Source organism: Megalops cyprinoides, chromosome 14 (genome assembly GCF_013368585.1).
Source record: "Megalops cyprinoides isolate fMegCyp1 chromosome 14, fMegCyp1.pri, whole genome shotgun sequence".
NCBI classification, from domain to species: Eukaryota; Metazoa; Chordata; class Actinopteri; order Elopiformes; family Megalopidae; genus Megalops; species Megalops cyprinoides.
The window spans coordinates 7,753,428-7,764,807 of record NC_050596.1 but is presented as its reverse complement, the minus strand read 5'-3'; the positions used below and the strand labels follow the sequence as shown (position 1 = coordinate 7,764,807).

The 11,380-nt window shown below is 40.1% G+C and overlaps 1 protein-coding gene across 1 annotated transcript; it reads left to right on the top strand.

Moving 5' to 3' along the window:
• The first annotated feature begins 205 nt into the window (after nucleotides 1–205).
• On the top strand, nucleotides 206–6,498 carry LOC118789202 (E3 ubiquitin-protein ligase TRIM39-like). Its single transcript, XM_036545548.1, has 10 exons — nucleotides 206–346; nucleotides 462–599; nucleotides 3,344–3,448; nucleotides 3,844–3,960; nucleotides 4,360–4,521; nucleotides 4,636–4,773; nucleotides 5,237–5,288; nucleotides 5,432–5,458; nucleotides 5,692–5,718; nucleotides 5,948–6,498. The coding sequence occupies exons 1-10, from the start codon at nucleotides 206–208 to the stop codon at nucleotides 6,487–6,489; spliced, it is 1,449 nt and encodes a 482-aa protein (XP_036401441.1). The 3' UTR covers nucleotides 6,490–6,498.
• The last annotated feature ends 4,882 nt before the right edge of the window (nucleotides 6,499–11,380 follow it).

Below are 11,380 nucleotides of genomic sequence, written 5' to 3'. Positions count from 1 at the left end.
GAACAGAAAGTAACTGCAATATGTTGTCAAACCAGCTTTGGGTGTGGGGCAATGTTCCTGTTTTGAAAGAGAAACAGTGAAACCTGAAGTCTGATTGGTTGAAAAAGAGGTTTTTCTGGTACGCTCCTCCTCTGCTTTGTAAAGTTCAACTTCAATGGTTAACAATACTGAAGACTCATTGTTGTCAATGTCAATGCTGTAACAGATGCCTGAGGAGGTATGCTCCAGCCAAACCTCATTAGATTACTGGAGGCCAGATCTTCAGCAGCAGGCCCCAGACCCCAGGCCCCAGGAAGGCCAGCTGATCCTGGATCGGTTGGCCTGGAGCCTCCCATCATTGCCAAAGGTCAGAGGAAGGCAAACAGCACTGAAATAAAACACTCATGATGCACTTGAACCTGTGCATAATCGGGCTGATCCCCCATCTCACTGTTATCAGTAAACCTGTCTCTGCTCCACAGGGCTCTGTGTGTCCAGAAGAGGATGTGAGTGCAGTTCTGCAGGAGCTAGAGAAACAGTGGAAGAAACGCCAGCTGCCCAACATGCTCCCAGTCCTGGAGTTCATCATGTGGAGCCTGATCCAGGATCAGGCCCAGCAGGTCAGACCTAACTGCACTATCTGCATTCTGAGCTAGACTGCATTTTAGTGAAGATTAATGCAAAACCACTTCATCTTTTCCTGTCCTGTAATGGTCCAGCTAGCACAAAATTGTGACATACATGTCCATACTTTAAATTAAAGTAGTTACAGAGGTGAGTCCTGTATATCTCCACCAAATACTTTGTTACATTACAAGTACCATCCTAATTAATTGCTAGAGGTTTACTGTTGAGATTGGCACAATAATTGAGATAGATACTGTAGAACTGAATGAATGTTAGGATTGACAAGATGTCATGCTGTTATTTAAAGCTCAAACTGTCTTCATAAACTTGTTGTATATTGCATACTTGTTACATGGTGTTCCTGCAGCTTAATTATGAGGGTGTGTTTCCCACATTATGAATAGGATCATGTTGCTAAGGTCAGAGTGTGGTGTGGGTGAGTGAACAAGCTTTCTGTTTTACAGGGTTCAGTACGTAAGCTCTGGCTTAGAAGAAAACAGAGGTTTAAGAATGGAGGTGAGTCTTTGGCCTATGTTCTGTTCCCGGAAACAAAAGTCAGTTTGTCATTCATTGACTAATTTATAAAGCTAGCCCTCAGCTGTTTTCAGGTGTATCCTAAATCAGTTCGGTAATGGTGAGTGCTGTTAAAGCATCTTTTTTTTGGAAACTGAAATGGTTAGTTTCATTTATCACATCAGATGTTTAACCATGATTAAAACATGACTAAAAGTCAAGTGGGAGGAGTTGTTTGCGTTAGACTGAAGAGAACAGGAAGTACAGGCAGTTACCACATTTTCAGTCTCTGCTCTCTGGTGGGACTGGGCAGCCAACCTGTACACCCTGAGTCTTTTGTGTGTTTTTCAAGATTGTTTTGAATTGTGGATATTTGGACACCATGACAACATTAACAGCAGGTAATTTGTTGCACTGGCCATTACTTAACACATCAAAGTTTTCTGTTATTAGACATGCAAAGTTCCAGGATTTCAAAGTGTTTTTACCTTAAAAGTTTTAATGCTTTGAAAATAGATACGAATAAAATGTTCAGAGAAAAGCTTTCCAGAGGATTGTAAAAGAGATCTGAATGCTTTACCCTGCCTGGGTCTGAAAGTGCTTTCATGTTGTTGCAGAAAATGGAAGCACTGGACATTGTTACAGCTGCGGCAGCTTTGGAAGTTATCAGAAAAAAGGTGCACAAGCTGCTAGCTCACAACCCTTGATAAAACCAAACTTGAGCCTAAATCAGGTAAAAAGCTTGATGTGACGGGAGCAAGAAAGTGTCCTTTTGTGCTGCAGTCATTATAGTCAGATATTATTAGTTACGCAGTCTGTTTGCATGAGAATGTCAACCCAAGCAAATTGAAACTTTCCTATGTACCTGCATATTATCATGCTTGTCTAAGTTTTAAAGGAACAGAAAGTAACTGCAATATGTTGTCAAACCAGTTATGGGTGTGGGGCAATGTTTCTGCCTTGAAAGAAATAAACAGTGAAATCTGATGTCTGATTGGTTGAAAAAGAGATTTTACTGGTACGCTCCTCCTCTTCTGTTGTGTTGTTTGAAGTTCAGCTTCAATGGTAAACAATACGGAAGTCTCATTGTTGTCAATGTTCTTGTACTGCACAACAAGATTTCAATGTCATGAACCTGACTGTAACAGGTGGGATAGAGACAACACAATAACATATAGATGGATGATAGAGGAACAAAGTAATTTTACTTGAGACTCAAAAAAACACCAAGCTTTGTGTACAGGAACATACATGAGGCAGGGAAGCTCAAGACTGAGCAGGGAAGCAAGGAGCACACAGGACTTAAACAGGACACCAAACACATGAAGAGACTAACTACACACAGGTGAACATGATTAACTTTATTAGACAAGGCACAAACAGGAAGACAGGACCTCTAGTGGAAGTTTGGGGAAGCAGCAATCAACAGGACCAGACAGGCTGTTACAAGGACGCCTGCTGCTTGTTGCAGGAAGCAGTCTCTGAAACCCTGACGATATACGCTAAACATTTTAATGAGATCTTAATATTTACTTATTTTATTTTATATTATTTATGTAGAGTGTAATAAAGTATAATAGAGTGTGAAAAATATGGAGAATAAATTCAAAAAGGAATTACTGAGTGAAAGTAATCAAACACTTCTCCTTGCAGATTAAACATTTTGCTAAGAAGACGGTGATGAAGATATTACCACAGGTAATACAGATTAATACAGATAAATACTAGTTTGCATGCAATGTGTCTTCAAGTTGAACTAACATTCAGTCTGATCTTTTTATCAGTGGATGCTGATATCTGTAGATTGCACATTGGTCTGTGTTATAGTAAAAGACTGTCAGAACCAGCATGAGAAGATCACAAATTTACACAATACTTCAATAACAATACAGTCTGTAACGTTTCTACTTACAGATTATCTACAGACTGTCTGAAGGTGCATGAAATAGCACATTCTCCCAATTTGAGGAAGTTCAGGAACATTTACATTTCCTTCATTTTTCAGACTTGCTTCCAGAGCAACTTATAAAAGCAACTTCCAAAATGTAAACAGCATCAATTTCAACAATTTTCAGTTTTTAGTGATCCTCACAAATTGTCATATCAAAATGCGAAGGAGTGTCTTTGTAACACAGTGAAATGTAAACATCCCCATTGGCCCTCTCTGTGAGGAGTAAATAAACAGTTACACAAGGTTGTCTGTATCTTGGCTGTTTCTCCACAGAAACTCCAGTCAGCCTTCAGAAGTGCTGTGGAAGAACCTCAGTCTCTGGATGAGTCCAAATGCATCATCAGAGACCTGGCCCTCCAACTGGACCGAGTCTCCCAGGTAGGAGAAAAAGCACCTTTATCCCACCTGTAATGAGAGAAAACATCAGTCTGGGACATGGGCCAGAGTGAGAGAAAGAAAAGCTGTAGAGAAAAACTGAGAACTGGACAAAGGAAAATAAATACAGAATATTTGCCAAATAGCAAGAGACATCAAGAGAAATCAATCCTGCAACCATGTAGTTACAAGTCCTGCTCCTTACCACTGCACAACACTGCTTCTTCTTACCACTACATCACACTGCTGCTCCTTCCCACCACACCACACTGCTGCTCCTTACCACTAATCTATCTAATCCTCCTTACCACTAATGTTTTCCTTGTACATGGTGTATATATTTGTATTTTAACACTGGTCTACAGAGGCTAATAGCCTTTCTGTTCCACACCTCACAGCACAAGAGCCGTGCAGTTCTGTTAAGTGTGACTGAGGACAGCTGCAGTCTACAGGAGTGTCAACATTTCATACTGCAGTGGGCTGAGGAACTGAGGAACCTCCCACAGAGGCAGCAGGTACATACAGTTCAGGTATTCTATATATAGGTACACTAAAACTGATACAAACAGAGCAGGTACATATAGCACAGGTATTCCTCATACAGGTATGCTCGGCACTCAAACAGACCAGGTATGTCCAACACATGTATATCCAGCACATGTATATCCAGTACACAGGTACACTTCACACTGACACACATAGTGATGCCAGCAGTGTACACAATACTAAATGTGTGTGTGTGTGTGTGTGTGTGTGTGTGTGTGTGGTGGGGGGGGGTTCCTTTGGGACATACTGTACCAATGCAAATAGTGCCAAGGATGTTGCATTAGAAGAATGGTATGAGATTATTTTGACAAATGAAATACAGGTAGAGTGTGAGTTTTCTAGTGCCTGACAGGCTTGTGCTATAACAGATATCTGAGGGGGAATGCTCCAGCCAAACCTCATTAGATTACAGGAGGCCAGATCTTCAGCATGAAGCCCCAGACAACTGCAGTCCAGCCCAGGAGCAGAAGCTGAAGGAAGCCCAGCTGATCCTGGATCAGTGGGCCTGGAGTCTCCAGTCACTGCCAAAGGTCAGAGGAAGGCAGGCAGCACTGAAATAAAACACTCATTAAGCACTTGAACCTGTGCATAATCAGGCTGATCCCCATCTCACTGTTATCAGTAAACCTGTCTCTGCTCCACAGGGCTCTGTGTGTCCAGGAGAGGATGTGAGTGCAGTTCTGCAGGAGCTAGAGAAACAGTGGAAGAAAGGCCGGCTGTCCAACATGCTCCCAGTCCTGGAGTTCATCATGTGGAGCCTGATCCAGGATCAGTCCCAGCAGGTCAGACTTAACTGCACTATCTGCATTCTGAGCTAGACTGCATTTTAGTGAAGATTACTGCAAAACCACTTCATCTTTTCCTGTCCTGTAATGGTCCAGCTGGCAAAAACTTTTAACATACATGTCCATACTTTACATTAAAGTAGCTACAGAAGTGAGTCCTGTATATCTCCACCAAACACTTTGTTACATTTTAAGTACCATCCTAATTAATTGCTAGATTGTTGAGATTGGCACAAGAATTGAGATATACTGTAGGATGGAGTGCAGGTTAGGATCAACAAGATAGTATGCTGTTATTTAAAGCTCAGACTGTCTTCACAAACTTACTGTGCATTGCATACTTGTTACATGGTGTTCATACAACTTAATTATGACGGTGTGCTTCCTACATTATGAATGGCATCATGTAGCTGAGGTCAGAGTGATGTGTGGGTGAGAGAATGAGCTTTCTGTTTTACAGGGTTCTGTACCTCAGCTCTGGCTCAGGAGCAAACAGAGGTTTAAGAATGGAGGTGAGTTTCTGGCCTATGTTCTGTCCTATACAACAAAACTTCATTGAATATTTGTTACTAATTTATAAAGCTAGTCCTTAGCTATTTCAAAGGTGTTTCCCAAAAGGTTTTACTGAATTCACCTCCTTTGTTTTACTCTACAGCTGCTTTCCAGCACATCCCCAGATCAGGTCTGTCAGACTCTCTTTGCTCCAGTAGCATGCTGTGTGTTCCAGTGTTTCTGTTCTACAGGCCCTGATTTTAAGCTGTATTCTCTCTTTCCTTGGATTTAGTGTCTTGATGAAGTTAACTCTTCCCTAAAGTTACACCCATGTATAATTCCTATATTCTACTCTACTTACCATTACAATTCTTCACAGTAAACATGACTTCCAACTAAAATAAGTTCTCTCTTTTCTTATAGTCTGGAATTGGATTCAGAAAGCAGCAGGTGTGTGGTCATTTATCAATGAATAAAGTGTATCAGTAATCAAATCAACATTTAAAGTTTGTAGGTTTGATATATTGCTGTCTCGGAACAGAGGAAGGTGTTTTCCATGATTGAGGTTGTTTTTAAAGATGCCCCACCGATCAGCTGAACCCATGCACTATGACTCATGTCATTTCATGTTCAATGATGACATAGTCATTCCTCACTGTACATTCTGTTTTTCTTGCAGCTGACATCAGACTGGATCCAAACACTGCAAATCCAGATCTTAAAGTGTCTGCAGATGGAAAAACTGTGAAAATGGACAGCATCATAGAGAGTGTACACAACCCCAGAGAAGGATACCACAGGTCACCTCATAAGTATGATGGATGGTGGTGTGTGCAGGGCACAGAGGGCTTCACCTCTGGGAGACATTACTGGGAGGTGGGGGTTCAGGGTAAGACAGAATGGAGGATTGGAGTGGTGAAAGAGTCTGCAGAACGCAGGGGCTTCATGGAGCTGAACACACACACAGGCTACTGGACTTTATGTCTGCAGCTTGGGGTGCTCATGGCCGTAACCACACCAGTCTGTAAACTCTCACAGTCAATTCCCTCCAGGGTGGGGGTGTACCTGGATATAGAGGAGGGGCAGCTCTCCTTCTATGATGTTGAGAGAAGGTGCCACATCTACACCTTCAATAACAACTTTACTGAAAAAGTCTACCCACTGTTTGGAACAGTGGAAACAGACAAAGAGATTATCATCAAAGACTTTAAAAACGCTTGAGGCTCCCCATTTCAACAGATGGATTGTGGGTAATGGCCTCTTGATGGACTGGGAGTGTGCCTGTATATAGAATGCGCAGAGCTTTATTCTGTCAAATCTATCATTCAATCAATCAATCAGTTATTCAATCAACTCTGATCTGGTGCAAGATACAGCAATAGGATATACCTAAATAGGATATACCTACTTCCAGTGAGTTATGTTCAAACAGATTAAGGGGTTGCTGGGAAGACATGGTCTTGGATGATAATGACGTTGGATGTGCAGGACTCATTGTAGGTTTGTGAGGCATATGCTGGTGCACCAGGAACCTGGGATCGAGGATCTGGTGCCATGGATCAGGAAAAGCTGCTGTGGATGAGGAACAAGGTGTCAGGGATAAAGAACCAGATGTCAGGGATGGGGGCCCAGGTGTCAGGCTTGAAGGACCAGGTATCAGGTCCGGAGGACCAGGTGCCTTTGATGGGGGCCCATGTGACAAGGGTGGAGGACCAGATGCCTTTGATGGGAGATGAGGCAGGTTGGTGGGGTAAAAAAATCATTTGTGTGTCTTGGATGATAATGGTGTGGGATGTACAGGATTTGTTGTATGGTGATGCAACAGATACCTGGGATCGAGGACCAGATGTCAGGCATGGGAGATTAATGGGGAAGAGGCAGGTTGGTGGGGTCAAGACCCCTCTGTGTGTTCAGCTGTGAGTGGACTGGACTCAGAATCAAGTGCCAGTGATCCTTTTCTCAAAAGATGTGGAGCAAATATATTCAACATCTGCTAAACAGCTAATGCAACACTCAACTGCTGTTATTTTGACAATATAGACTGTAATGGCTCTGAAATTATGCTGAAGTATTATTGTAATATCTTGAATTTATAAAGAATATCAACTTACAGTATGATTTTCTGTTTCATAACATACTGTGTGTTTACTAGTACAAATACATTGAAAATGTTTCACTTCATCCTGTGCCCTTGTATAGCACAGTGTTCATTAAATATGTAGGCTACAATATAGCTAATGCAAGTAGACAACATTGTTGTATAATTGTAATTAGGAACTTAGGGGCCTTAAATGTAATGCTATCATCAGAAATGCTTAACATTCAGTTCCATGTCATCAACAATATTTTTCAGTACACACTGTATATATTTTACAGATTGATTGCAGTTACTACTGGTGTTTAATGAATATACAGTAAAAGATTTGGAAATAAACTGTCTTCAAACCTTCTTTGATGTTAGCATTATTATGTTGCTGTCTTTGATTACCATCAAGCCAATGTCCAACTTTGTCTTAGGAGAATAAAGGAATCTGGAGAGGCACTGGGAGATCATTCTTTTCAGTTAAATTAAATTATAATTTAACTAATTTAACCTTATAAGGTTATCATACCAGATCATCCAATATATTTATCTAAAAGTTGATCCAAAGAGAGTTCCGATTGGTTCAGTTAACAAGGCACTCATGATTGCTAGCAAGAAAGGCCAGCTGTAACAGTTTGATAGAGCTTTGGGCTGGAATTCAGAAACATGGAACATGTGAGTCACCTGTTCTGGTACAGAGCATCTGAGTGCATTGAGAACCAGTCGAAGAACCTCAGTGCTCATCTGAACACATACTGGCAGCCAATGTAGGGAGGCCAGAACAGAGGTGATTCATGCTCTCCAGTCCATTCCTGTGCTGAATGCCTGATAAGCACATTTGTGATAACAGTATGAAAATATACTCTTGCTTTCAGTTTTACTTTGAGGTTGGACATTTTGTGGGTTTCAGCATGTGGTTCCAGTGTTCTGGAAATAATATCCTTGATCAATGATATACTGATAATACAATAATACACCAACATCCAATGTGACTTGTGCATCAATATCAAACATCATGCACTGGTATGGAACAGTCATCATACACTAGTGCACCACATTATAAATGTGAGCTGGAAGTTTTGTCACTTTTGTCACTCTGTTCATGTAAAATGAAAACCAATGTTTTTCTGCCTTCTAAATGGCTCAAGTGGTCTAAAATTGCTGGGAAAATAATGCCAGCAAATACTAGAAGTGTTAATTTATTGGCAGGGAAATGCTGCCATTCTCTGGAAGATTTTGGATTGAGAATGTGTGCAATACATTCTGTTACAAAAGGTAGACTTTGAGCTCAAGTTTCTCTAGCATTGAACATTTAATTTGGTACAACAGATTAAAAGAATCACATCATGCACTATATAAAATGCATCTAATCCATAGGACGATTAATGAGCCATTTACAATTTTTTTAGATATCTAAGATCTATCTATCTATCTATCTAAGGTCCCAACACCATGAGAACTACCAAAATTATGTTATTTACAAAATATCTGCAGGCAACAAGGTGAATACCTAAATGGAACTTCTAGTAGGTTTTCATACTGTACCAATATCCAGAGGACAAATATTACAAAGCATAAAATGTGCTCTAACGATGCACTAGTTTACATCTGTTATTGTTGGTATTATGTTCAGAAAATGTCACAACACAGATATTAATGACTGTGGTGTAAAAATGGCTTAGCTTATCCTGAAGAGTTCTTTTCTTAGATTGATTATCAAATTTAGAGCATTTAGAGAATATGAGAATTTTTTTAATGTGATCTTTACCATTTATTGTTGGAGATCTTAACAGTGTTCTTTAATCTGGCAATTAATCTTTCCAACCTACCCTAAACAGGAAACTGTCCCCCATCAACCCACATAGCTAAACATATCAGGGAATGAGGTTGACTGAAAGGTGAACCAATGTTTTGGCAACAATTTATGAAATAATATATAAAATAATTTGAAGTGAGAAAATTAAAATATTCTGGGAAATATTCCCCCCTTGTGGTGATAATGAAGAACTGCAACATGACATTCTTGCAAAAGATTATTTGGATTACACACTGCTTCTGGGCTTCGATAGGAGGTATGGCCTGGAGCCAAAAGATTGCGCTCTGGTGTCAGTAAATGTTCCACCTGTTTTTGAATTTTTGTACAAAGGTAAGGCAAATTAAAGTAGGTTAATTAAAATAATCACACCTGAAATGATCCCACTAAAATATGTACAGTAATTAGTGTAAAAAACTATGCCCCTTCCCTTTGCACCCAGTGAATTAACCCTTATACATGCTTAATACAGCACCAATAGCCATATTTTAAGACAACACATAGTAATGGGTGTTTAGTCCAATATTAATATATGTTTGTACATACTTTGTTAAGAAGAACTGTAGGGTTTCCAGACAGAAAACATTCTGCACACTGTTAAAATGTACACTATTACAAAGAATTACTTCTACTTCAATCCTTATCTGACAAATTTACCTCTAACCCAATATGTATTATCAAACTCTGCTGAATCATCTGTGTGATTTGGTGAATCAAGGAGAGCTTTCACCTGTCCTGCCAAAACTGAGAAAATGGTGTTTAATTGTATAATTTACTGTTGTGTAGATGTATGATCCTTGGCTAAATCAACAATTCACTCTTGCTATAACTGATCCAATCCCATCAACCTCATTTAAAACAGGTTACTTCCGATTGTCATTGTCTGTGTAACTGTAATTAACTAGCCATTAGTAAACGAGCCCTGCCTGCGACATTAGAGGCTTATTATGTTCAGGTGTGTGAGAGTGACATTTGTTCCACACGGCAATTTGGCTGTGACTGAACTGGTGTTTGAGAGTTCTATATAAATATACACCATACAAGGTACAGGGTATTATAAGGTAAGGACACACAACATTCTGGACAAACACAGAGACGTTGACTACAGGCTTTTATTATATTCTTAAGATACCAACATTCTTACCATTTACAAAGTTTTATATCTGTGGTTTTAAAAACTTGCCAGATTCCAGTGTTTCCTATGCATGACTGGTAGCCCCAAACATGTTCACCTTTTAAACAGCAGTCAGAGCAAAAGAACGGCACATGAACCTATAAAGCAGGGGTGGAGACTGAAGATGCCCAGCCAGGTTGGTATAAACTCAAAGAAAACTATGAAAAAAAAACTAAGAAAGATCCTCAGTATTTTCCAACATTTACCTGACAGCTTCACAGCTCTGATTTAAAATTGCTGTCCTCTATATACATGTTCTGCTCATTCCATTGCAGCAGAGATACAAATTAATGATCAAGAAACATTTCAAGCGTCAACGTCTCTAAACCTGAACCGCTCTACTGGCCAGCTAAGTCCTCACCACTGTGCAAAATTTCCTTGACCCTAGACAACATAATTATGTCAGCACCAAGAACCTGGGAACAGTGCTGAATCCTTCAAAGACAATATAACATCAGTAACGGAGCTGCATATTTCTGTTAATTAGCATCCAAAGAATCTGTCCCTGCACTTTTATATTGGGCCTTACAAAGGCAACAAGCCACACCTGTACTGATTTTGTCAGTGAGGCCATTCCTGTCCTGAATCCTCCCAGCCTGGAAGGCACAGCAGAAAGGACCAACAGCAGCCAAAACATAATGCAGGCAAGTGCAAGGCATAGTGCAAGGCATGTAACATTTCTTGGGTACATCTTGTGATTTACGTGTGCAGAGAATTAATGACACTGTATGGAACAAGCTCTACATATTATATAGCAAGACCTACCCAAGCATGATGCAGCTTAATCCAAATTTTGTAGCATATATGAAAGGGTTCACTCTCGGTGTTCTAGAGGGCCAGTAACCAACAGTCCATTTCTTTTCATGCTGAGTACCAACCAGAGTAAGTATGTTTATTTGAAATATTTCTGGCTTTGGTTTGAAAGATAGCTGAGATAGGAAAAAATCTGAGCGTTGTATATGCAGTTACACTCTCATCTATCTTGTCTATCACAAGGCCATTACCCAGAATCAATCTATTTTATTCTGATACGGCAAGCATT

What these genes read in the sequence shown, in the direction of transcription:
- LOC118789202 (XM_036545548.1), top strand. Translation starts at nt 206, where the DNA reads ATGCCTGAGGAGGTATGCTCCAGCCAAACCTCATTAGATTACTGGAGG. An exon ending in GCCTCCCATCATTGCCAAAG is followed by an intron (nt 347 to 461) that starts GTCAGAGGAAGG and finishes TCTGCTCCACAG; the next exon opens with GGCTCTGTGTGTCCAGAAGA. An exon ending in AACTGGACCGAGTCTCCCAG is followed by an intron (nt 3,449 to 3,843) that starts GTAGGAGAAAAA and finishes CACACCTCACAG; the next exon opens with CACAAGAGCCGTGCAGTTCT.